Source organism: Erpetoichthys calabaricus, chromosome 6 (genome assembly GCF_900747795.2).
Source record: "Erpetoichthys calabaricus chromosome 6, fErpCal1.3, whole genome shotgun sequence".
NCBI lineage: Eukaryota > Metazoa > Chordata > Cladistia > Polypteriformes > Polypteridae > Erpetoichthys > Erpetoichthys calabaricus.
In genome coordinates, this window is record NC_041399.2 from 214542613 (window position 1) to 214569439 (window position 26827).

Here is a 26827-nt window from a genome sequence, read left to right on the forward strand (position 1 = left end):
AAAAATAAAAACAATCCTTACCCTCTTCCCTCTAAAGCAGGGCATATTGGACTCCGGTAATTTTCTTTTACATTTCCACAGTTGATGCATCGTGTTTTGAATAAGCTACCTTAAAAATAAGAGGCAGCAAGTTAAGTAAATAAATAAATACAGCAATCACCAAAACTATACAATGGCTTAAAATCCATAACATTAACAAGAGACATCTGGTAGCTTTACCCAAGACCCCACACTACAACCTTTTTGTTTAAAAATGCAGACTTTTGACTCGGTTTTCACCTTTCATCCATATTTCTCTAGCGTTTTCAACCCAGGAAAAAAAATTTTCTTGACAGTGCTCTCAACAGCTGAATACTTTTGAAAACACCAGCATGGGGAATTAAAAGATCAAGCTGAAGCACTTTATTGTCATTGTGTAACACAATGAAATTACTTTTTATGACAGCCCCAAGGTGCATTTAAAGAAAAGTCAAATAATTCCAAATATGTCATATACAGTGTTAAGTGATCAAGTAACCAGAGCAAATTATTATTGCTCAAAGTACAGCAGCAGAAATTGTTATTGCACCTGTTAATGAATACAGTGGAACCTCGAGATACGATCACCTCTGTATACGAGAAATTCAAAATACGAGGAAAGTATGAGCGAAAAATTCAGATCTAAATGCGAGCATTGGCTCGCGTAACGAGCCACGAGCCAGGCTGTGGGTATAGCTCGCGGCTTAGCGAGGGGGCGTGGTAGCAGTTGCGAGCCGCGATCTGCGGTGTCTGCGTTTCTCACTTAAGTGCACAGGTGGGAAACTGCCCACACCCATGATTGTTCCTGTGGCTGATGGGCTGCAGCTGCCATGTCCTCCCCGCATATATAGAGAAGCGCGAGCCGGTTAAGGGGGAGAAGAAGTAAAAAGAGAGAGAGAGAGAGAGAGAGAGAGAGAGTGGGGGGGGGGGGGCAGGCAGGCAGGCAAGCCAAACAGCTGAAGCAGGACGGTGTAGAGAAGGTCAGCTGCATTAAGAGTGTCTCGCCTGTTGCAGAGCCCGTAGGTGAGACGCTAACAGAGAAGAAGCACCGGGGATTGTCATCTGTTTTATAAAGACTGCATCCTTTTGACGTTTTAACCTCGTGTTAAAGGATTGTTATTCTTGTGTATTTTAAACCTCCACTTCACAACTGTTTTAAGGATTATTTATTTAAAGATTTATTGAATGCTCTACTGCACTTTGGACACCTGTTTTGATTCTTTTAATAATCAGTTATATTATTTACCAGTGTTATTTATTAAAGGTAGACTACAGTATATATAATTTATCAGTGTTATTTGTTAGGAAAATTGATTTTTACGTTAATATATTTGGGGTGCGGAACAGATTAACTGGATTTCAATTATTTTTAATGGGGAAGTTTGTTCTAGATACGAGAAATTTGCTATACAAGCTCAGTGCTGGAACGAATTAAACTCGTATCTAGAGGTTCCACTGTAGTACATTACATATTATATATTGTATAACATTAGTTTTATTGCACATTACTGATATAGCTTATTGCACATGTTCAACTAAAAATGATCTCAGGCTGAGGAGATTCAGAGTTCAGTAAGTTTATGGTAGATGGGAAAAAGCTATTTTTTAGTCTGTTTGTGCGTACACGGATTGACCTAAAGCGTCTTCTTGATGTGTGGAGCTCAAACAAAGAATTTCCAGGATGAGTTTTGTCCTTGAGAATGTTTTTGGCCCTTCTGACACAGCGAGTCTTATACAAGAGTTCCAGTAATGGCCTCTGCTGTTTTTACGACCCGCTGCAGGGCTTCTTTAGCCACCTTGGTGCAGCTGTTTTACCTGCAGGCCATCATGCAGTTAGTTAAAATGCTCTCTATAGTGCATCTATAGAAATTAACCAGCAGCTTCTGAGGGAGGACAGCTCTCCTTAGCATCCTGAGAAAATAGAGGCGTTGTTGTGCTTTGCTTATTATAGCCAAGTTGTTGTTCTGTTCTGTGTATTGTATTGTATTGTATTGACCCCCTTCTTTTGACACCCACTGCACGCCCAACCTACCTGGAAAGGGGTCTCTCTTTGAACTGCCTTTCCCAAAGTTTCTTCCATTTTTTCCCTACTAGGTTTTTTTTTGGGAGTTTTTTTCCTTGTCTTCTTAGAGAGTCAAGGCTGGGGGCTGTCAAGAGGCAGGGCCTGTTAAAGCCCATTGCGGCACTTCCTGTGTGATTTTGGGCTATATAAAAATAAACTGTATTGTATTGTATTGTATTGTCGGCCTAGGTCAGGTCCTCTGAGATGGTGACTCCTACAAACTTAAAGCTGGAAACTCTCTCTACAGCATCTGCATTGATTGTTATTAGACTGTGATTGGTCTTTTTAGTGGTCCTAAAGTCCAGAATAACTTCTTTGGTCTTTTTGGTATTTAAGACCAGGTTGTTGGTGTTGCACCATGCTGTCAGAGTCTGAACCTCTTCCCTATATGCAGCTTCATTGTTGTCTGTTACAAGCCCGATGACAGTTGTATCAACAGCAAATTTAACGATAATGTTTGATTGGTGGATGGGTTGACAGTCATGGGTGAAGAGTGCATAGAGAAGGGGACTTAGTACACATCTTTGCGGCACACCAGTGCTCAGGGTAAGGGTAGAGGATGTGTGTTTGCCTATCCTGACAGACTGGTGGAGGTTGGTGAGAAAATCCAGTAACCAGTTGCATATGGACGGAGCAAGTCCTAGTGCACAGAGTTTTTTGATCAGCTGGTTAGGTATGTCGTTGAAATGGCAAAAGAAATTGGTAACTGCGCTGCTGAAACAAAATTCGATGTGTCTAAGAAACTGATGAGAGTTTGAAGGAAGCAAGAAGACAGTCCAAGCTGAAAAATCTAGGTTAACACAACAGGGATTTTGATAATATTTATCATATCAGCAGTAGAACTTCACAGAACCGCACAGTTCAAAAGCAATTTAGTAAAATCTTTCAGGACACAGTCTTACCATGAATTTCAAAGACGTTTTTGGAGCCTGCCCTGGTATGCAGCTCATCTATGTTCTGTGTAATCACCACAACAGTCCGGCCCTGTTTACTCAGCCTCGCCTCACATTCTGCAATGGCCAGATGAGCCGGATTGGGATTCTTGGTTAACATGACTTCACGACGGTAGTGGTAGAATTCCCAGACTCGAGAAGGGTTCCTGGAAAATGCCTCAGGTGCTGCCAGATCCTGCAGATTAAAAGTAAATATTAGTATTTTAAATTTGCAAACCTTTTTATTTTATGAAAACCTTAATCTGTTGATACTTTACATATTTCAATACATGTTTAGCACCACTTTAAATCAGTTCATAACAGGAACAGTGTTGCATAAGTCTGAAACTGAATATACAGATACCAAGCTGGAGATGCATTTAGACTGTTCATCACAAAATGGCATTTTTTCCTTTTTCAAATCTTCATGGATTTCCATTTTTTCTTTCAGAAATTAACAAAATTTTAAATAAAAGACTTCAAAAATAAAGGTAACTTTAAAGAAATTAGTGCCTAAACTGTTTCCACGTGTTGTAATTACTTGTGTCCATTGTTAAATGACAAGCTAAAAAAGGCTCACTCATTTTTATTGATGATTTAACTCATGATAGTCATAGCAAAATGAACTACAGAAACACATTGTCTACCAATTTACACAGAAGTGTATCCAAACTAATCAGAAGGAACTTTATTAAGCAGCAAGACAATGATCCAAAACACACTGCAACCTAAACAAATGACTTCATCAGGTTGGGTAGGTGGGGATAATGAAAGGTTTTGGACTGACCAAGTCAACCACTAGAACCTAACCCACCTGAACATGCATTTCACCTCCTGAAGGGAAGACTGAAGAAAGAAACCCCACAAAACAGACAACATCTAAAAGATGTTGTGGTAAAAGCCTGGAAAGAAAAAAACAATGAAGAAGAAATCTGGTGGAGTCTGCAGGCTTGATGCAGTTATTGCAAGCAAGGGATATGCAACCAAACATGGAAGTAGTTTTGACTTGAATTTAGTGGAAAACATTTTGTTGAAATACCTTTGCTCACTTGAAAAACTGGGTGGTTTGATACAAAATGTGCTTGGCTCTATGTTGTTTAACATTATCGAGATGTAAATACCATGGAATAAAAGCTGAAACTCGGACCTCTCTTCTCATCTTTGTCTGTCTTTTGATCTCCTGCACAAATGTCTTCAGTGCTCAGCAAAAAACAAATTAATAGTTCCAATAATTTTGGAAGGAACTGTAAGCATAAATTAGTAGCAGTCAAAGCTTCTGCTTCAAATCCAGTTGTCCCCCCCCATCCCCCCCCCCCCATGTAAGGAAGCAATCCTACATTTAATCAGAATTGCACTTCCCCTCAAAATCCATCAATATCCTCAAATATATGACTTGCTCTTTAGGTGAAAGAATTCTTCTGGACCCACTTTGCCAATCTGCTTGAGTTTAGAAGACCTCAATTAGGTCACTGCACAGCATTCTCTCCTCACGACTAAAGAGGTTTGCTTCACTCAAGACAAGTGTTTAGTCCCAGAATGCAACAGACGCATGTAAAACCATGTTTTTGTCTGACTGTATTACGTTTATAATTAGTAAGTATTGTGCCTTTGTGTTACCTGTGTTTTGTGGGTTGAACTCCCACAAGGTAGGGCCACCCTGACATCAAGACTAAAGGTTCGGCCTCATCCTATATATTGTGAAGCTGGCGAGTGGATCCTTCGAGTAGCAATTGTTTAATTGTTCTCGGATGGCAGACTAGGATTTGTTTGCTGTGGGTTGCCTTTTTAGGCAAACATTTTTTGCCTCATTTCTGATCTTTCCAATAAATTCCTTTTTTCTTAAGAGTCGTTGTAGACTGCCTTCACAAGCCAGAAGTTTTTACAGTTTGCCGACATCTTGTATATATTTTGGGACATTTAAAAGTCTGTTACTCACGTTTGGAGTCTGAGCAGTCTGAAGCCTTCCTGCACTGTTTGGTCTCAGGCTACCAGGGATGTCACCTCTCTTTATAATAATAATAATAATAATTCATAACATTTATATAGCCAGTGAAGGTTGTGCCCTGATTTTGTGAGTATTTTAGAGGCCTCACAACATTTTGCTTTTTTTTTTTTTTGTGCACTCGATCACAACAGCAGCTAAACTGGGAATGGGTGACTTTTGGATCTTCTGATTTCGCCAAAGGTACTGTAATGATTTTACACTTTACTTTTAGGAACTTTTTTTGTTTTTGTTTTAAAAACTACTTTCTTGCATCACGGAGTCAATGGAGACTCTGATCGGGGCGCTCGAGAGACTGAGCGAGGAGTCCTAGTGTCTGGGCTTGCGGGTGTCCTGGATAAAAACCAAGAGCCAGGCCTTTAATGACCTCTTGGGCACGGCCATCAGCAGGGTGTCTGTCTGCGGAGAGAGTGTCGATCTTGTCGAAAGGTTTACTTACCTTGGCAGTGACATTCATATCCCTGGTGACTCTTCCTAATAAGTCAGTAGACAGATTGGGAGAGCATGGGGGGTCATGAGGTCGCTGGAAAGGGGTGTGTGGTGCTCCCAAAATCTATGCAAAAGGACGAAGGTCCAAGTCTTTAGAGTCCTGGTGCTTCCTGTCTTGCTATATGGTTGCGAGACATGGACGCTATCCAGTGACCCGAGACGAAGACTGGACTCCTTTGGTACTGTGTCTCTCCAGAAAATCCTTGGGTACTGTTGGTTTGACTTTGTGTCGAATGAGCGGTTACTCATGGAGTCCCGAATGAGGCACATGACCTGCATTGTGAGGGAGCGTCAGTTACGGCACTACGGCCATGTGGCACATTTCCCCGAGGGTGATCCAGCTCGTGAGATCCTCATTGTTGAGGACCCGAGTGGCTGGACCAGACCAAGGGGTCACCCACGTAACACCTGGCTGCAGCAGATAGAGGGTCATTTCCGGAGGGTGGGATTGGACCACATGTCTGCCTGGGGGGTTGCCAACCAGGATCCCGAGTTGTTTCGTCGTGTACTGGGTGCGGCAACGCAGTGTACCAGTGCATGCTCCCCAACTTAACTTGACTTGACTTTCAGGAAATGCAAACTTTTAAATATTCTAGCTGATTTTGTTTTGGTGTGCCTCTGGTTTTCAAGCACAAGTACAAATGCATGAAATTTTCAAAAGACATAACCACATAACTTAAGATCATCAGTCTACTTTTTAAAACTCATGTATTTCAGTAAAGGGACTAACCCTGGAATGGGGATCACATCAAGATATGGTGCACTCCCAGGCACATTCAGAATCACTACATTAGGAAAAGTCTGAGTCAGAAATTAATCTAAACTGCAAGGCTCAGGGATGAAAGATTAAAATGGAAAAATGCCAAACCAACACAAGAGGAGGGTGCAGGCCAGGACGTAAAGCCAGGACCCTAGAATAGTAAATCAGCAGTGCTATTCATTGTATCAACCATAACATAAACAGTGAAGGAAAAATTAAAAGTTGGACAGCCAGCCTAGTAAATGATGCTTGATGCTCTATGTGACAGAGTCACACTTGTTAATGTGCTACTTCCCCATTTTACTTTTGTAGCTATACAATACCTGGGCTTGCCACTTCCTCCAAAATCCTCCTGCTCCTCTGAAAGTGGGAACTCCGCTCTCAGCGCTGACCCCGGCTCCTGTGAGAATTGCAATGTGCTTTGCTTTAGCAAAGAGCTCTCGGAACGCAGCCATATCTGTGTAGAAGAAAATCATTTTAGAAATAGGACATAAATATTGTACAAGGGAGGGTTGGGTTAATTTGATTGGTTCAGCCAGTCAGTATAGTGAAAAGCTGAACACATTTGGTCCTGTAGGCTAATAATAACTACGTGTTTTCATCTAAGCAGCATCTTTGACATTGCATTGGAAACATCAGTGTGCTTCTGAGTTTGAAAGAATTCCCGGTAGAAGTTTCAGTTTTCTCCAGAATACTAATTATGAAGTCACTGAGCCATACATACTCTACCATTTCAATTACATCACTTGTTTTCAAAAAAGAAAGAACAACTGATGAGCAAGACCCCAGTTTGAACAATGCATACTAATTCAAATTGGCAGGAAGGTGTGGGTAGCAGCTAAGGCACTGGACTTTAGCTTTCAGATGCGTCACTTTAGTTCTTGCTATCGACACTGAGCCAGTCATCAAAACTGCCTGTTGAACTGTTAATAAAAAAAGCTTACAAACAATAGTGCTTTCTCTTGAACTTTGTAAATCCCACTGACTAACACAGCTTCTTTCCTTCTTAGCACACTGAAGCCCTTCTTCCTTTTTATACAGTTCAACAGACTCGGTCACCTCAGCAGCGATTAAACAACCAGAATGAGAGGGTCAACTCAAGTTGGACAGATGGGAGACAAAGTCAGAGAGGCGAGACTGTGTTGGTTTGGACATGTGCAGAGGAGAGATGCTAGGTATATTGGGAGAAGGATGCTAAGGATAGATGGGCCAGGTAGGAGGAGAAGAGGAAGGCCTAAGAGAAGGTTTATGGATCTGGTGAGAGAGGACATGCAGGTGTAACAGAACAAGATGACGAGGACAGGAAGAGATGGAGAAAGATGATCCACTGTGGTGACCCCTAACGGGAACAGCCGAAAGAAGAATGAAGAGTAGTTTTTGTCAACTGATGAATGCCCTTCTCATATTTGGGCAGAAGCAGACATCGCAACTCCTGCAAATGTGCTCAGTTGGAACACAAATATCAGATCCGATAGATAGATAGATAGATAGATAGATAGATAGATAGATAGATAGATAGATAGATAGATAGATAGATAGATAGATAGATAGATAGATAGATAGATAGATAGATAGATAGATAGATAGATAGATAGAATAAATGGGCACCTTTTGACAAGTCATATTTGTAATTTGAACTCTGAATTATCTAACTCATAAAGCTTCAACTCCCAAACAATAAATAGCACCTAGCAGTGATCATCTTGTCTTTTTTTGCTGTGAAGGACCCCTAAAGAAATGTTAAAATAAACACTTAAGAGACTGCAAAAGTTTAACAACAGGCATCTTATCTCTATATGAATTATGGCATCATTACATCATAAAAATCACTAAATAACTTACTAAAAAAAGCAGAAACTGCAACAGTGTGCAGTCTAAAAATAATATCTAGAAACAACCACTTCAAAAGTAAAATGGGGACAGTGAAACATTCATTGGAATTTATTATTTATTTTCCTTATTAAGCAGTTACTCTTAACCATCAAACAAAATAAAACTCAAAAAATACCACTGAACTCTAAGACAGCATTACCTGAAGACGGACGCACCATCTGAACCAAGTGTTTTGACTTTTTGGTCAGTTTACAGCAGCTGTGATAAAGCACACGTCTTGTGGAGACCTGAAGAACTGTCATTAACATTCTGCACACCCCTGAAAAATAAAAAACTAACAGTTTAGACATTTCACTCTTCTTTGTATCAATAAGCCTAAAATTAAACTTTTGTCACACATTAGTTTAAGTAATAAACAAACAAATTTTAAGTTAAATAAATAAAACTAATAATGCGACAATAAATGAATCAACATACATTCCTACCCATCTATCTTATATAGAAATGTCTACACGTGGAAGTGTGTCTGTCTGTCCAGCCTGTAAGTGAGAGGTGGAGTCAAGGTGAGGGCTCCACCTCTTAAGAAACAGAAAACCCACTTAGCCGCTAATAACACAAGTGGGGCCAACACATCAACAAAACTAAACCTCAGAAGAAAGTCAAAGTCACTTAGCCGCTAACATCGGCAAAATGGTATCCCTTTTACTTTTCCTAATCCACAAGCGATGCGAGCACGTCGGCAAAACAAATCATCCTAGGAGAGAGATGCCCAGAGTAGTTGCTTTCAATTACCTGACATCTGTACATTTCTGTTTTTTTTCCTGACGGTCTCAATAATTTCTAGGACCCTGGGCTTTCAACAGCACAGCCTTACACAGCTAGTATTTTATGTATATATATATATATATATATATATACATATACACACACACACACACACACACACACACACACACACACACACACACACACACACACACATACATACAGGGAGATTCACTTGAAAGAGGGCCCTGAATATTATGTAATGACTCTCACTAGGACGAAGCAATCTGAATGAAACAACACGCAATGTGCTCCTCGGTATATGGAGGATCAAACAAGCTGGGATGCCCCTGCGTTGGAGCGATGAGGTAGGTGCCGGACACTTGTCGTGACGTTTAACCACCATTTGCAACTTCTGGGTGCATCCCACCCATACCCCTTCACTCAGTCACTCGACTTCTCTTCAGGATGGTGGTGTACAGTATTGAGCAGCATGTCTTCATGGTGCTAACCTATTGGGTCAACCAATTAGTTTAACCAATGCCAGAATCAACTGGATAATCGTGAGTTAACAGAAGAGGACTTCGAGCAAGAAGGAGTAACAATATGTCACATATCGGCAAGAAGCATGGCAGAAACAGAGTCCTTCTTCAGCAATGGGGTCATTTCAAAGGGACTTTGGCCACCACGGTCACCGGATCTGACACCACCAGACCTAACGGGAACAGCTGAAAGAAGAATGAGAGCAGTTTTGTCAAGTGATGTATACCCTTCTCATTTTAGGGCAGAAGCAGACATCGCAACTCCTGAAAATGTGCTCAGTTGGAACAGAAATATTAGACTCTGATCCTGTAGAACTATCCTGTAGGTGGATAGATACAAAATGCACTAATAGACAGACAGACAGACAGACAGACAGACAGACAGACAGACAGACAGATAGATAGATAGATAGATAGATAGATAGATAGATAGATAGATAGATAGATACTCTGAGAGTCATCATACTGACTGCACTATAGAATTCAAAAGTAACACTCATATTAGGTTTTTCTCATGTTTCTTCTAACTCCTGTGTTGCAATTAACCAGACTAAAATGATCTGCAAGTATATCACCAATCCAAACATTAGTAACTTGCAGGTAGAATTATATATATATAATAAATAAATAAATATTATATAAAAATAAATAAGTGAGTGAGTGGGTGAATGAGTGAGTCAGTTGCATTATATACTCAGATACATACTATACACATAATACAAATACATGTGTATATATATATATATATATATATATATATATATATATATATATATATATATATATATATATATATATATATACACACACACACACACACACACACACTACCCTCTAAGGTTATAGAACACCTCAATTTTTCGAGTTTTTATTGAAATGTATTCACTTGACCTGAACTGCTTAATGGTAAACGGTACAAAGGTGAGCAATAAACTATAAGAAGACAAAAAATAAATTTTAGGTTACCAAAAACTCAAAGATAACGTAATTTTCAGAGTTACAAAAAAAGGCTCTTTTCAGTGAACAAGTGATGGGGTAACAACTTACAGCTTTTCTGCAGCAGGCCCTGGAAGGCTTGTGAGTGTAAAATTAATGCAGCAAAATATGGTGAAATCCTGTTGAAAAATCTGATGTAGTCTACAGTGCAAGAAGCCTTGGGAGAAGATTTGCTTTCCAGCAAGACAATAAGTCCAAGCATAAAGCCAAAGCCACACAGGCATGGGTTCAAAATAACAATGTTAACGTTCTGGTGTTACGGAGTCAGAGTCCACATCTCAATCCAATGCAGAATGTGTGGCTGGACTTGAGACAGGCTGTTCACTTATGATCCCACATTGTTCTGAATGCACAAACAACACAAAAAACAGGCAGCTTATTAAATAATGAAACCTGACCTGTTGAGCAGTGGGACTGGCTGGAAATAAAAATCTGTAGCCGCAGTAGTAGTTTAGGAAAGCTTGATAATCATTGGTTTAGATCTCTTAAGAAAAATGGTTTGCATAATGGCTGGAGTGGATTTCTTCAACGATCCCAAAACATTTCGAAAAAAGCTCTATTCTTGAGTGCTTAGAACAACATCCATGTCACAGATTTATGATATTAAACTGCACGCAGCCTATTATTCCCTTTACAAGTTTTTTTATTATCTCATAATATTAACAGACTCCCTAAAGACACTTAGGAATGATTTCTGGCTACTGAGTGAAAAGTAACCACAAATAAAGATTTTGTTTAACATACACAGTCCACAGTATAATTTGAAATTAATATAATCTATTCCTCCAGGGTGCCAGTATTAAAAATTGATCACATTAAAAGCTTTGAATACGAAGCTAATGCCTTCTCATCAAAGAACACTAAAATGCTGTCTGTTAAACATCCTCTCTTCAGCAAATAACACAGTTCAGGTTAAGCACGTGGTCTTATACAAATTAGACCCGTGGCTTTCAAGTTCATGTGGCTGCATGTATTAAACCCAACCAATTTCATCCTTTGGTTGGATTTTTACCTTCATTTAGCAAGCTGTTACGTCCCAGTTAAATTATAAACTGGTTATGACAAATTTGTAATGAATAAAGCAAGCACTTGTGTGTTAGATTGATATTCTTTTTGCTTTTGTGCTGTAGAGACAAATTGCCATTTGGTGAAAGTTTATATTTTGCCTAAAAATACAGCTAACTGCTATTTGCCACAGATAAGCTTCAGTGACCTGGAAGTTATTGTTTACTTCCAAATTTGAACCTTTACTAAGCAATATTTCATACTTAGAGCAATGCCTTGAGACTCTGTATGTACTTTTTGTTTATACATATTTGTGTCTCAGTGTAGAACTCAAATTATAAAAAGCTAGGCGAAAATGAACAGTCAGTTTATATGTCAAAGGTAGGTGGGATGCAAACATCCCTAGAGAACTGGACACATGCAGACAAACGCTCAAACAGACATTCAGGATTAAAGCTGTCCATCATCAGAGTGGCCAGCCAGTTATCGGACAGTGACATCATAGGGTCCAGAACCCCACGTGGGGACGATGGCATAAAGGACACAAGTACAAGAAGAAAAAGCTCAAGAGGAAGCACAGACTTTACCTGCTATTCTGGGCCTGTCTACGTCAATTAAACATATTTTGCTTTAATTTTTAACGTCTGCACACTGGTTACTATAGTGGTGAGCAGTAAAGCGGTACTAAAAAATGTACTGAACTGCCAGATTTTTGCAACAATACTACACCAACATTATGCAAAAATCTGGCAATCTTACAACATGAAAATGTGACTGAAATTGTTTTACGCAGCCTTTATTGAAAAGGAAATTTGCACTTTATTTGTCCCCAGGAAGAAATTTAGCTTTTTACAGAAGCTCAATAGATAGGTAGATAAACTTAAAGGCACTATTTGATAGATAGAAAGGCTCTATCTATAGTTTGAAAGGCACTATATAATAGACAGACAGACAGAGACAGATATGAAAGGCATTATATGATAGAGCCTTTCACTCTATCTAGATATCTATCTGTCTATCTATCTATACCTACTCTGGGCATCTCTCTCCTAGGAGGATTCGTTAGATATTTATATTATACTGTATATATATTATATATATATATTATATATTGAGCGAGAGAGAGACTAGCCGTCCCCCGTGACTCCACCCATGCAGTAGTGAAACAGGACAAACTTTAAAAATCGTTAAACAAAAAGGTATCGCTAACTAAGTGGAGGCAAGGTACACTCCAAAACGCAGACGTACACTGACTCCCCACTCCTGACGTCATGCTTTCCCATCCCCTCGTCCTGCAGCCCCGGTCTTGGATTAGCACAAATATGTCGTTCCTGCAAGTGAACTATGATACTAGTTGAACTGGAACTATGATATGAGAGAAGTCACAAAATCAACTGGAATGTTCAAGCAAATTTTAGAAAAAAACTTGATTTAAATCCGTTAAGTAGTTCTCTCGTTCGCTAGCTAAGCAGACATAAGGTACATGCCCCCCATGGCTGGCACATGAGTGAGGAGGGCCCTGTCCCCCTTGCCTCAGCCCACAGCCTGTATCTCTTCCGGATTCGCGCAGATAAATCAGTACCCCAAGTGAACTGTGATACTCAGCGCAATGAGAGAGGTCGCAAAATCAACAGGAATGTTCAAGCCAATTATAGAAAAACTAGCCGTGTAAGGCTGTGCTGTACAAACCCCGGGGTCCAAGAAACTATTGAAATCGTCAGAAAAAAAATTGAAATGTAGAGATGTCAAGTAAATTAAAAGGAACTATTATGGGCGTATCTCTCTCTCTCCTAGCTGGTTTTGTTTTGCCGATGTGCTCGCCTCACTTGTGCATTAGCAACTAAGCGACTTTGTCTTTCTTCCGAGGTTTCGTTTTGCCGACTCCACCTCTTACTTCCAGGCCAGACAGACACACACACACACACTTCCACGCGTAGACGTGTATATATCAGGACAAGTGACATACATACATATACATACATATATACACACACATATATATATATATATATATATATATATATATATATATATATATATATACACATACAGTTAGGTCCATAAATATTTGGACAGAGACAACTTTTTTCTAATTTTGGTTCTGTACATTACCACAATGAATTTTAAATGAAACAACTCCGATGCAGTTGAAGTGCAGACTTTCAGCTTTAATTCAGTTGGGTGAACAAAACGATTGCATAAAAATGTGAGGCAACTAAAGCATTTAGCATAAATACAATACACCACTATTCTGTATAGTCTTTGTTTAGTTTTGTCAATCCTTTTTTCTGGGGGGAAAAGATTTATGTTTTTATGTTGTGAAACATATGAAGCTATCAGTTACTTAGCATCGCCCCAACATTAGGTAACTAGTCACAACTGCAAGTGATAAATCTGACAAGCAGGATGAGCGTTAACCTAAACATGGAACTTCACACCGAAATATGAAAACAGTGGTTAAGAAGTTTGTCACTTCTGAGTCAAAGAGGGAAATCTCTTGGGTTTTTGAACACTCACTGTAATCCTGCCCTGACTCTGAAAATCGCTCCTTAAATACTGAATGCTATGACTTATTTGACATTCAGTGTTAAAACAAGCAGCAACGTTTACTGTAAATAGCAGATTTGCAGCTATGATATATCAGCCAGCAGGATATCAGTAAGTCGCTAACAGGCTAGACAAGTGCTATATAAATATAATGAATTCTCATTATTATAACTGGGTTTTTCGGTGTTCTATATCGAAATGTTTCTAGGTGTTGATTTTTTTCTAGTGCAGTTGAATCACTACTACCAGGAGAACTAAATAAACTATTTGAAAAGAATTCAGAAGCGATAACCTTTTAATAGAATTTACTACCATCTATAATGGATTAGGTGGTCTCCATTCATCCATCCATCCATCCATCCTCCCTATCCACAACAGTGAAGCTCAAGCTTAGCCCAGCAAGAATTAGGCACAAGGTGAGAATGATCCCTGGACAGGACACACACACAAATATGGGTCAATTTAATGTCACAAACCCACCTAACTTGTGTGTTTTTGGACTGTGGGAGAAAATCAGAGTACCAGGAGGAACTCTATATATACAGTGCATCCGGAAAGTATTCACAGCGCATCACTTTTTCCACATTTTGTTATGTTACAGCCTTATTCCAAAATGAATTAAATTCATTTTTTTCCCTCAGAATTCTACACACAACACCCCATAATGACAACGTGAAAAAAGTTTTCTTGAGGTTTTTGCAAATTTATTAAAAATAAAAAAACTGAGAAAGCACATGTACATAAGTATTCACAGCTTTTGTCGTGAAGCTCAAAATTGAGCTAAGGTGCCTCCTGTTTCCCCTGATCATCCTTGAGATGTTTCTGCAGCTTAACTGGAGTCCACCTGTGGTAAATTCAGTTGACTGGGCATGATTTGGAAAGGCACACACCTGTCTATAGAAGGTCCCACAGTTGACAGTTCATGTCAGAGCACAAACCAACCATGAAGTCAAAGGAATTGTCTGTAGACCTCCGAGACAGGATTGTCTCGAGGCACAAATCTGGGAAAGGTTACAGAAAAATTACTGCTGCTTTGAAGGTCCCAATGAGCACAGTGGCCTCCATCATCCAGAAGTGGAAGAAGTTTGAAACCACCATGACTCTTGCTAGAGCTGGCCGGCCATCTAAACTGAGTGATCGGGGGAGAAGGGCCTTAGTCAGGGAGGTGACCAAGAACCCGATGGTCACTCTGTCAGAGCTCCAGAGGTCCTCTGTGGAGAGAGGACAACCTTCCAGAAGGACAACCATCTCTGCAGCAATCCACCAGTTAGGCCTGTATGGTAGAGTGGCCAGACGGAAGTCACTCCTTAGTAAAAGGCACATGGCAGCCCGCCTGGAGGTTGACAAAAGGCACCTGAAGGACTCTCAGACCATGAGAAAGAACACTCTTTGGTCTGATGAGACAAAGATTGAACTCGCGTTTAGAGGAAACCAGGCACCGCTCATCACCAGGCCAATACCATCTCTACAGTGAAGCATGTTGGTGGCAGCATCATGTCGGGATGTTTTTTCAGCAGCAGGAACTAGGAGACTAGTCAGGATAAAGGGAAAGATGACTGCAGCAATGTACAGAGACATCCTGGATGAAAACCTGCTCCAGAGCGCTCTTGACCTCAGACTGGGGCGACGGTTCATCTTTCAGCAGGACAACGACCCTAAGCACACAGCCAAGATATCAAAGGGGTGGCTTCAGGACAACTCTGTGAATGTCCTTGAGTGGCCCAGCCAGAATATCTTTTAAACTGTGCTCTCTTTAATACTCCTTCATTTGTGTCCACAAACTTTTTTGCATTCTTCTAGAACGCCACACCTCACAACTCTAGTCATCCTTCCATTGTTTTCCTCCACGTTTCACAGCTGTACATTAAGTCTTTGCTGAAGCCTGACATCTGGAGACAATCACGTGTGAATTTCGTTTAAAACCGGGTGGAAACAATTCAGACGGCTCACCAAGTGTCACATTTCTACATCAATCCAATGCCTTATGAAGGTGGTGCTCTGAGTATGGATGGTGATTTCGAACTGCAAAGATCTGCGGTGCTCTTGTTAACCTGTTTGGACAGACAGCAAGCTTCCGATTACGCTGAATGGTCTACAGCGGTGATTCCCAACGTGGAGCAATTTGATTTTTTAGGTACGTTAATTTATAAAATGAAATTTTATATAAAGCAGAAATTCACTGTTAAAAATGATAGAAAAAAATACATTTTCTTTTTTTTTTTTTTTTTTAACAGAGACATTTCAATATTTATATAAACATAGAAGGGATGGGGAAGAAGCCTTTAATTTCTGATTTTACAACCGGCTTAGGTTTTTCTACTTAGAAATCGTTTTTACCATTAAAATAGTATGAATTGTAACAATGATTATAAAATTTTGCAATATAAAAAAATATAAAATGACCAAAATATTACAGAAAAAGCGGTCATTAAAGTTTATATATATATATATATATATATATATATGAATATCATGTCTCTTATTATATGTTTTCCAAACTGTATTTGCTGTATTTTCATATTACTTCATATTATATTGTTTATATTATTATATTATTTACTGTTGGATAGTCGAAACTCAGATTCAGGAGGAACAGTGGACCAGCTCTACACCCTTAGCAGGGTCCTGGAGGGTGCATGGGGGTTTTGCCCAACCAGTCTACATGTGTTTTGTGGACTTGGAAAAGGCGTACAGTAGTATATGTATAAGTAGTATATGCACTAGCCATGTGCGCCTAACTACGTTGCGCGTGTTAAAGTTGTCCGTGAAGGGCTTCCTGTTTAAACGTGGCTGCCAGTCGTGAACTGGGCCCTTCGTCGCACAGCATTATGATTTTTTATAAGGGAAACAACATTACAAAACAAAACCCTTGGACATTGATTCAATAGGAACGGCCTACTCGGAATCACTGTCCGAACAGTAATTATGTGGTGGTGTAGGAGCATTTCTGCTTCTCTCCGTTCACAGTCCGTCTCGTTTTCACAACGCTGTCGTTTCCTCTCACGATCTGTTCTCAACCTTTCTCCAATCTCGCAGGTTGCTTTGTGGCAATCCAAAGAGTAAGGCAATATACACGGAGCAATGGTTATAAAAGGGGAACACATAGGTATCCAGGCTCTTTAAAGCATAAATAGGGATCACTTCACTGACATGTGAGCAAGCCAGGGTACAACTGTGAGACGCGCAGCACTCACCGGCTACAACGTAACAATAATCACAGGTGGCGCAGTGGTAGTACTGCTGCTTTGCAGTAACGAGACTGTGGAAGATTGTGGGTTCGCTTCCCGGTTCCTCCCTGTGTGGATAGCGTTTTGAGTACTGAGAAAAGCGCTATATAAATGTAATGAATTATTATTATTAATAATTTCCGGAACGTGCTGTTATGTTGTCATTCATTTTACTCACTGTCTCTCTTTCATTCATATGTTACGCAGGCACGTACCTTTTATCTTCGGCAATCTCATTATCTAACCAGGCCTCAGGAGCTAACCAGCGTGACACTGTCCACCATTATTTATGTTTCAATTATGTTTCATTATTCCGGCACATTGTTGACATCCGTGAGTAACAACAACGTACTAAACTGGAAGGTGGTCTACGCATGCGTGGAATTCGCGGACGAACAAAGATTAAAATCCAAATGAAGATTATATATAAAGATTAGTTAATTTAAAGCACAAAAATTTGTTTAGTTTGAATGTCTGTGTTTTGAGGTGTGACTGGAGTACTACAGTCTTCAGTAGTATAAGCCTGGAGGAGATTCTTAATGCAATGCCTATGTTTTAGCTGTCTCTCTACTGCCATCTAGTGCTTCTTCTTCTAATTCATTCGCGGACAAACAAAGATCAAGATCCAAATGAAGATTATAAATAGAGATAGACGACAATGCTTATCTAAACTCTGTTTGTCGTTGTTATCAGGGCTGTGGAGTCGGTAGATAAATCCTCCGACTCCTTAGTTTCCGGTACTTCTGACTGACTCCTCTGTATTTGTATTTTCCATGTTGATTGAAGGAAGGCAACATCCACATCATTTAACCACAGAACTACTGGCTAGGAAGCCGACTCTCTACCATATTGGCCAGTTTAAACCCCTGAACACACCTCAGGCCATAGCACACACCTCCACCTACATCATGACACTTGTTAAACACATTATATCTGAAATAAAATGAAAACACTCTTTGTAATGTACCATAATCCAGATTACAATATGTGAATGTCAGGTTGTATAACAGCTCAGCTGAACTGCACACTAGTAGTAACACAACTGTGCACTGGGCTTTATTCTTATATCAGAGAAGTACTTATTAAGGACTACTGTTTGTGAAATGGGACATTTGAACTTGCTATATTTTATTTCATTACAATTTAAATTTATTAGGAGTTGGAGTCAGTACATTTTTGTCGACTCCAGGTACCCAAAATTGTCTCCAACTCTGACTCTGCAGCCCTGGTTGTTATACCACACCATGACACATTAGTAAAAATGACAGAAAGATGTTGTAGCAGACAGAAGCACATCTCAAACATGTGGAGCCAAGCAGATGCAGTCAGTGGTCTGTGTGTGTGTGTGTGTGTGTATGTGTGTCTGTCTGTCTCAGCAGTTATTACAATGTGCAAATTATTAGGTTTGTGCTACTGAGCTCCCAAGTGGAAAACAGCAATTATAGCTTTTTATTTTCTCTTGATGTCAAGTCTTTTGTTGAGTTTCTTTAGCTCTTTTCCTAAAACGCGGTGGTTTAAAGTGCGCAGACTGAGGAAATTGTGGGCAGGTGTTTCCCCATGGATGTAGCCTTTACAATGGCAGCTATAGATGATACACACTTTTTAATGGGTCGTCTCCAGACATGTATTCTCATTTTAGAATTTGTCTGGGCCCGCAAGAACAGACCAAAACTTAACGTCTTGGGTCACTGCATGTCAAATTGAACGATTTTCCAGAAACCCCACGCACTTCGGACTCAAAAAATTCTGAAAATAATCCCAGGTATGTACCCATGTTATCCAGGAGACACCAAGTAAAATCAGCACTTTCCAAGACTCAGCCAATTTTGTGAGGGGAGAGGGCTGTCTACTTTAACACGGCTTTATTTTTTCATCAATTTTACAAGACCATATCTCAAGAAATAAGCCACCTACCTAGCAGACACAAATTTTGCATACTGGCACCTTTATAGGTATAGTACGTAAAAAAAATCAAAATGTTTGGTCCAGATAAAACTACTTGGTTAAGAAGAGACCTTCAAAAATAGAAAAAAAAATATTTTGCGTCTTTGGCCTTGCCGTGTTTAGGCTTTCAGAAAGCAGACTCGGCCTGCTAACGTTTTTTTCCACGTTTAGATGCCCACACAGGGCTTTTCAAAAGGTTACAAACAAACAGGAAACTGCATCAGGGATTGACAAGTAGACCTCTCAAGTGTTAAAAGTGGTCAAATTTTCAGACCAGCTTAATGCACTATGGGAACACCCAGACATTTTTTTTTTTTTTTAATTATTTTTCCTGTAACCTACAAGGTCCCTTCTTTCTCAAAAAAAAAAAAAAAACAAGTCTTACTTTTCTTATGCAAATCTTTCAATCTGATTTTCCATTCTAAACGTGGGTCAAATTCACCATTTGTCAGTAATGATAATCATCAAGCTCTTCATCATTAACTTGGGTACTGGATTAATGGAAAAAAGTAAACACTATTCTAATGAAATGTTAACATCTTGATCTTACAGCAGCAGGATTGTGACCCGTTACGCTTCTGTTTCAATTAAAGTGCAGAGTGTAGGGCGTCTTTGAGATCAGGATGGTCCTGTAGCCTCCCACTGACCATTAGGTGCACTAAGCAGTGTAATGACACACAGCAAACATCGTCTCTAGGTGGCAAACAGAAAGACTGTGCAGGGTAGTCTGGACGGATGAAACATATCAGGACATCCACTTCTGCTTCACTCTTGTCACAAATCACACCAATCCAACGTTTTTCATTATACACGTACCCAATATGGCCTCCAATAGGTCACTGCTCTAATGTAAGGGACACATCTGATCCATCAGGAGTGTGTGATGGTGACAGGGCAGGATCTCAGCTGCCGCTTCAGTGCTGAAAATTTGGACAGTCAATGGATTAACTTCACCAGACACCCAGCTGACTTTGAGTTGCCATCTTCTGCAGGGATGTAAGGGTGGTATTCAAGTACCAGCTTCTCTTTTGGCCACGGAGAATCGCATTCTCTGTTCAGCAGTATGAGACAGGACATCGTTATTTGATAAGAAATTTTTGATAACCTACTGATTGAAAACTCAGTGATTACCATTACTGACACATGGTGCATTCAGCCTGTGTTTGGGATGGAAAATAAACATTAAAGATTTACATAAGAAAAACAAGGTTTATATTTTGAGAAAGAAGGGACAAAGTAGAATAAATGAAAAATATTGAAAAAATTATATGCACATTCCCACATGCCATTTGGGTGCTCTGAACATGATTTTTTTGCATTTGAGAGGACTGCTGTTCAAACCCTGATAAAGCTACTTTCTGTTAATTGCTTTTGAGAAAGCCTTTATAGTTATCTGAATAAGGACAAAAAACTTCAAAAGTCTGTGTTGTTACAAATATGTGTTTCTGAGGACTAAACATAGCTAAGCCAAAAACCCATTTGGCCAATTTCAAACGGCTGCCTTGACCATGCAGGGTCATCTGGACCAAATGTTTTAGTTTTGTCACATACTATACCAATGAATGTACCAGCGTGCAAAGTCTGGGCCTGCTCGGTGATTTAGATCTTCAGCTATGGACTTGAGAAATTTAATGGAAAAAATGAGGCTGGATAAAATCGACACCAGGGAAAGTATTGATTGTACATTAAAAAAAATTGTACAAGGTGTCTCTTGACTAACATTCGTAACACCTGGTAATTTTTTGTGTCTGGAGTGCGTGGGCCATTGGTTGGTTTGACCTGTAAGGACCCCCTTTGAGTATTCATCTTTTCATCAAAACTATATGTTACAGCTGCAAAAATGCCATTTTTGTCATAGCAATCCTTCTCTTCATTTTCTGATCATTTCCCCATCTTGAGTTCACACACCACCCAAGTAACAAAAGTGATCCACCAGTTTGACATTTGCAAATTTTTCTTTTACCTGGCATTCTGGCACTACTTTGTCTTTTGTAAGCAGCTGCGAGAAGGGTCTAACTGTAGCCTGCAATACCTATGAGATATGTCAGGTAATGCCCACAAGGTTAGTCACGAAACGCCCTTTGAGTCAGAAAGCCCTCCCAGGACCCTAACCTTAACCAAAGTCTAATGCGATGGGTGTTTTGTGAGTGACGCTGAGGGCGTTTCCTGTTATTGAGGCGTATGACTGACCTCATTGGTACTGCGGTCTGCAATTACACTCTGTTGGAGCAGCAGCTCCGGACACAAAGGGTTAACCAACCCTGGACGTGACACCAGTCACAGACTCCAAGTGACTTGTCCCCAGTCACTGCTCCACTACACAAGTACACCACTAACATCAGTTCAGCATTGTCCAATTAAGAAAATTCAAGTTAAACAACGCTCACCAATACTAAGTGCATAACAGCTCATCCATAACACGATGGCGCTTTCGATCCCCGTTAATCCCACTAGAAATCGCCGAGCTGTTCTGCACGGCACACCCCAAGGCCTCGCACCTTAAGCCGAGGTGAACAGCCGCCTGCGCCGCCCCGTCTTCAGAAGGTTTCGCTGCACTGCCCCCATCAAACTTATATCACGAGTATCACAACAACCGATGCAGCTCGCAAAATAAGTTGCCATGGGCGTCCACCGCCACCACCGCAGTTCCGTAACCTGCCGTTTTTTAACCAAATACGAATATACGTGCAGCCCCACACGACAGCATTAGTCTAACGCCATGGAGCGGGACGATTCCGTTCATCTACTAAGCTTAACCAAAATCGCCTGAAGCGCTGCAATAAATGAAAATAAAGCACGAGCGAGCTGGCACAGAGCTGCACTCGACCACCCGACTTTTCATTTAACCCACCTTCTCTGTCAGCTTCCTGCAAAATGCACGTCAACGCCGTCGACTGTCAGAGTCGGGAAATGATGACGTAAAATGAGCGCGCCATGCCGCCGAGCGACTCCAGCCGCGCGCAATTGTAGCTCACGCAGGCGCAGGCGCAGAATCCACCGCTAGGAGAAGGTGAAGAATTAGATCGTGGAGAGCAGGCGGTGTTTAGTTTGGATTTCTTTCATACTGATGGAACTGCTTTAGATTATAGCAGAATATGGTTTGTCTCTAACCAATCTGGAATTTACTGCAATGTTAATGCCATCTCAGTTAGCGTTGTCATACAGTCGCCCACGAGGCTGAAGTTGCCTACTTAGTCGCAAGCTACTTATGCCGATTTTCCGTTTCCAATCCTGATGTACAGTCTGGGCCAAAAGTTTTGAGAATGACACAAATATTACTTTTCACAAAGTTTGCTGCCTCAGGTTTTATGATGGCAATTTGCATCTACTCCAGAATGTTATTAAGAGGGATCAGATGAATTGCAATTAAGTCCCTCTCTGCCATGAAAATGAACTTCATCCCAAAAAACCACTGCATGTCAGCCCTGCCTCTAAAGGACCTGCTGACGTCATTTCAGTGATCCTCTCGTTCACACAGGTGAGAGTGTCGATGAGGACAAGGCTGGAGATCACATTGCCATGCTGATTGTGTTACAATAGAGAGGCTAAGAAGGCGTCAGGACACCCAAGAAAGTCCAGGAGCGTCTCCTAAAGTTGATTCAGCTGTGGGCACCACCAGTGCAGAGCTTACTCAGGAATGGCAGCAGGCAGGTATGAGTGAGGTGAAGACTTTTGGAGTATAATAATAATTCTTTGCATGTATATAGCGCTTTTCTCACTACTCAAAGCACTCAACAATTGCAGGTTAAAGGCCTTGCTCAAGGGCCCAACAGAGCAGAGGCCCATTTGGCATTTTACTTGATTCGAACCGGCAACCTTCCGATTGCCAGTGCAGATCCCTAGCCTCAGAGCATATGTCCTGGTGGGTGTCAAGAAGGGCAGCAAAGAAGCCAAGAAAAACATCAGGGACAGACTGATATTCTGAGATTGGACTGCTGGCGTCAAGTCATTTTCTGTGATGAATCCCCTTTCTGATTGAAGAGAAGAAAAGGTGAGTGGTGCTACCATCAGTCCTGTGTCATGCCAACAGTAAAGCATCCTGAGACCATTCATGTCACGTGGGGTTGCTTCTCAGCCAAGGCAGTGGGCTCACTCACAATTTCAGCGATGAACAAAGAATGGGACCAAAACATCCTCCGAGAGCAACTTCTCCCAACCATCCAAGAACAGTTTGGTGACCAACATGATGGAGCACTGGGCCATAAGGCAAAAGTGAGAACTAAGTGGCTAAGGGAACAAAACATTGAAATTTTGGGTCCATGGCCAAGAAACTCCCCAGACCTTAATCCCATTGAGAACTCGTGGTCAATCCTTAAGAGGCGGGTGGGCAAACAAAAGCCCACAAATTCTGATTATCCAAGAATGGGCTGCCGTCAGTCAGGATTGGGCCCAGAAGTTGATTGACAGACTGCCAGGGTGAATTGCAGAGGTCTTGAAAAAGAAAGAAGGACCAACACAACAACAACAATCTTGATTCTGTGCATAAACTGTCAATAAAAGCCTTTGAAACTTCTGAACTGCTTGTAATTCTACTTCAGTACACCAGAGAGACATCTGACAAAAAAGATCTACAGTTAGGTCCATAAATATTTGGACAGAGACAACTTTTTTCTCATTTTGGTTCTGTACATCACCACAATGAATTTTAAATGAAACAACTCCGATGCAGTTGAAGTGCAGACTTTCAGCTTTAATTCAGTGGGGTAAACAAAACGATTGCATAAAAATGTGAGGCAACTAAAGCATTTTGTGAACAGAATCCCTTCATTTCAGGGGATCAAAAGTAATTGGACAAATGAAATAACAGGAAATCAAATGTTCATTTCTAATACTTGGTTGAAAACCCTTTGCTGGCAATGACAGCCTGAAGTCTTGAACTCCTGGACGTCACCAGATGTTGGGTTTCCTCCTTTTTAATGCTCTGCCAGGCCTTTACTGCAGCGGCTTTCAGTTGCTGTTTGTTTGTGGGCCTTTCTGTCTGAAGTTTAGTCTTCAACAAGTGAAATGCCTGCTCAGTTGGGTTAAGATCAGGTGACTGACTTGGCCATTCCAGAATTTTCCACTTCTTTGCTTTAATAAACTCCTGGGGTGCTTTGGCTGTATGTTTTGGGTCATTGTCCATCTGTATCATGAATCAATGTGACTGCTGTATTTAGCTGGATTTGAGCAGACAGTACGTCTCTGAACACCTCAGAATTCATTCGGCTGCTTCTGTCCTGTGTCACATCATCAATCAACACTAGTGTCCCAGTGCCACTGGCAGCCATCACACTGCCTCCCTCCACCGTGTTTTACAGATGATGTGCTATGCTTTGGATAATGAGCTGTTCCACGCCTTCTCCATACTTTTTCTTGCCATCGTTCTGGTAGAGGTTTATCTTGGTGTCATCTGTCCAAAGAATGTTTTTCCAGAACTGTGCTGGCTTTTTTAGATGTTCTTCAGCAAAGTCCAATCTGGCCTTTCTATTCTTGAAGCTTATGAGTGGCTTGCACCTTGCAGTGCACCCTCTGTATTTACTTTCACGCAGTCTTCTCTTTATGGTAGACTTGGATATCGATACGCCCGCCTAACCCCTGGAGTGTGTTGTTCACTTGGTTGGCTGTTGTGAAGGGGTTTCTCTTCACCATGGAAATGATTCTGTGATCATCCACCACAGTTGTCTTCCATGGACCTCCAGGTCTTTTTGCGTTGCTGAGTTCACCAGTGCTTGCTTTCTTTCTCAGGATGTACCAAACTGTAGATTTTGTCACTCGTAATATTGGAGCAATTTCTCAGATGGGTTTTTTCTGTTTTCGTAGCTTAAGGATGGCTTCTGTCACCTGCATGGAGAGCTCCTTTGACCGCATGTTGTCTGTTCACAGCAAAATCTTCCACATGCAAGCACCACGCCTCAAATCAACTCCAGGCCTTTAATCTGCTTAATTGATAAGGACATAACGACGGACTTGCCCACACCTGCCCATGAAATAGCCTTTGAGTCAATTGTCCAATTACTTTTGAGCCCCTGAAATGAAGGGATTGTGTTCACAAAATGCTTTAGTTGCCTCACATTTTTATGCAATCGTTTTGTTCACCCCACTAAATTAAAGCTGAAAGTCTGCACTTCAACTGCATCTGAGTTGTTTCATTTCAAATTCATTGTGGTAATGTACAGAACCAAAATTATAAAAAAGTTGTCTCTGTCCAAATATTTATGGACCTAACTGTAAAAACACTGAAGCAGCAAACTTTGTGAAAACTAACACTTGTGTCATTCTCAAAAGTTTTGGCCATGATTGTATTATGGATATTTAGACACTAGGTGTCGCTGAAAATCTATTCTTACTGTACATATTAATTTAGATCAATTTTAATAAATCCCAAGGGTATAGAGAGAGGTCAAGTAAAATGACCCCTTTTATTCGCTAACTAAAAAGATTACAATATGCAAGCTTTCCAGGCAACTCAGGCCCCTTCTTCAGGCAACAGGATTAATACTGAAGAACTGAAAAATCCTGCCGCCTGAAGAAGGGGCCTGAGTTGCCTCGAAAGCTTGTATATTGTAATCTTTTTAGTTAGCGAATAAAAGAGGTCATTTTACTTGACGTCCCACTACATTCATAATGGCTAACACGGTACAACACCCTGTTACTAAACCCCAAGGGGACATTCAGATGCATAGAGCAGCAGAAACATATAAAAACAAAGATACAGACTCACAGGACAAACAATCCAATCAATAGAGAGATACATATTGTACGGAAGTAGTAAAATGAATGAAAGTGAACTTGAAGAGTATAAATATTTACTCTGGAACGTTGGAGTGAAGTACACACTTGCCTGACAGCAGCAGATATAAAAGAGGCTCTTCTTAGCACACCATGGAGGAATGAGCCTGTGGCTAAATGTACTCCAAGAGAGCCCCCTCTCCTGGGGGGCATGCAATTTGAGGCGGCTCTAATGCTGTCTTCCGTTTACTTCAGATGTCGGAGCTGGGAATAACGTCACACCTGTGTGGACTGTGTTCCAGTAAAATACTTGGAAAACCAATATGGATGCACCCCCCCTTTGTTGGGAATAAATCGAAGTTGATAGCAACTCATTAAGCTGAATTTTTTGTATACAAACACTTTAGCAACTTGCCCACAAATAGAAGTTGGACAGGACTGTGTGCACGACTGATTTAATGAGACACAAATAGAAAGACGTTTTAATAAACAGTAGAACACTACAGCTATCACTAGAATTCACGGTGTACGTCACCATTTTGGGTTGACGTCATGACTGTCGGACAAACTCGCACTTCACAGATCAGGGCTGAGAAAAAAAACATGAAATCTGCAGGGATACCGAGGTCATGAGACCACCCAGTCCCCATCAATGATCTCAATCAGTCCTCATTGTTTTCATGCATCACGTGGAAGAATTAGACGATGAGGGTCATGTGGCCATCATTGTAGGGACTGCATGGCGCCCTGATTGGGTGGTGGTGGCGCAGATCACCACCACAGAAAACCGGAAAAAGAACAGCAGAGAAAGTAGGGGTTGGTATGGAGTGTGGAGCCATGAAAAAAAAAATATTTAAAGCATATACAGAATATCAGGGTTACACTAAAATGAAGCTGTGAGAAAGCCATGTTACAATAACGAGTTTTTATCAGTTTTTTAAAGTGGTCCACCATATTAGCCTGGTGAATTTCTATCCATCCATCCATCCATTTTCCA

At 40.7% G+C, this 26827-nt stretch overlaps 1 protein-coding gene across 1 annotated transcript in view; it reads right to left on the minus strand.

Annotated features, from left to right (window-relative positions):
• Positions 1-22064, minus strand: part of sirt5 (sirtuin 5) — a 40780-nt gene extending 18716 nt beyond the window's left edge. Inside the window, exons 1-5 of the mRNA XM_028790891.2 lie at positions 21974-22064; positions 8296-8415; positions 6587-6720; positions 2983-3208; positions 22-109 (exon numbers count right to left, since the gene is read on the minus strand). Of these exons, the coding sequence (XP_028646724.1) occupies positions 22-109; positions 2983-3208; positions 6587-6720; positions 8296-8404 (557 nt within the window). The 5' untranslated portion in view covers positions 8405-8415; positions 21974-22064. The remainder of the gene's footprint in view (positions 1-21; positions 110-2982; positions 3209-6586; positions 6721-8295; positions 8416-21973) is intronic.
• Positions 22065-26827: the final 4763 nt, after the last annotated feature.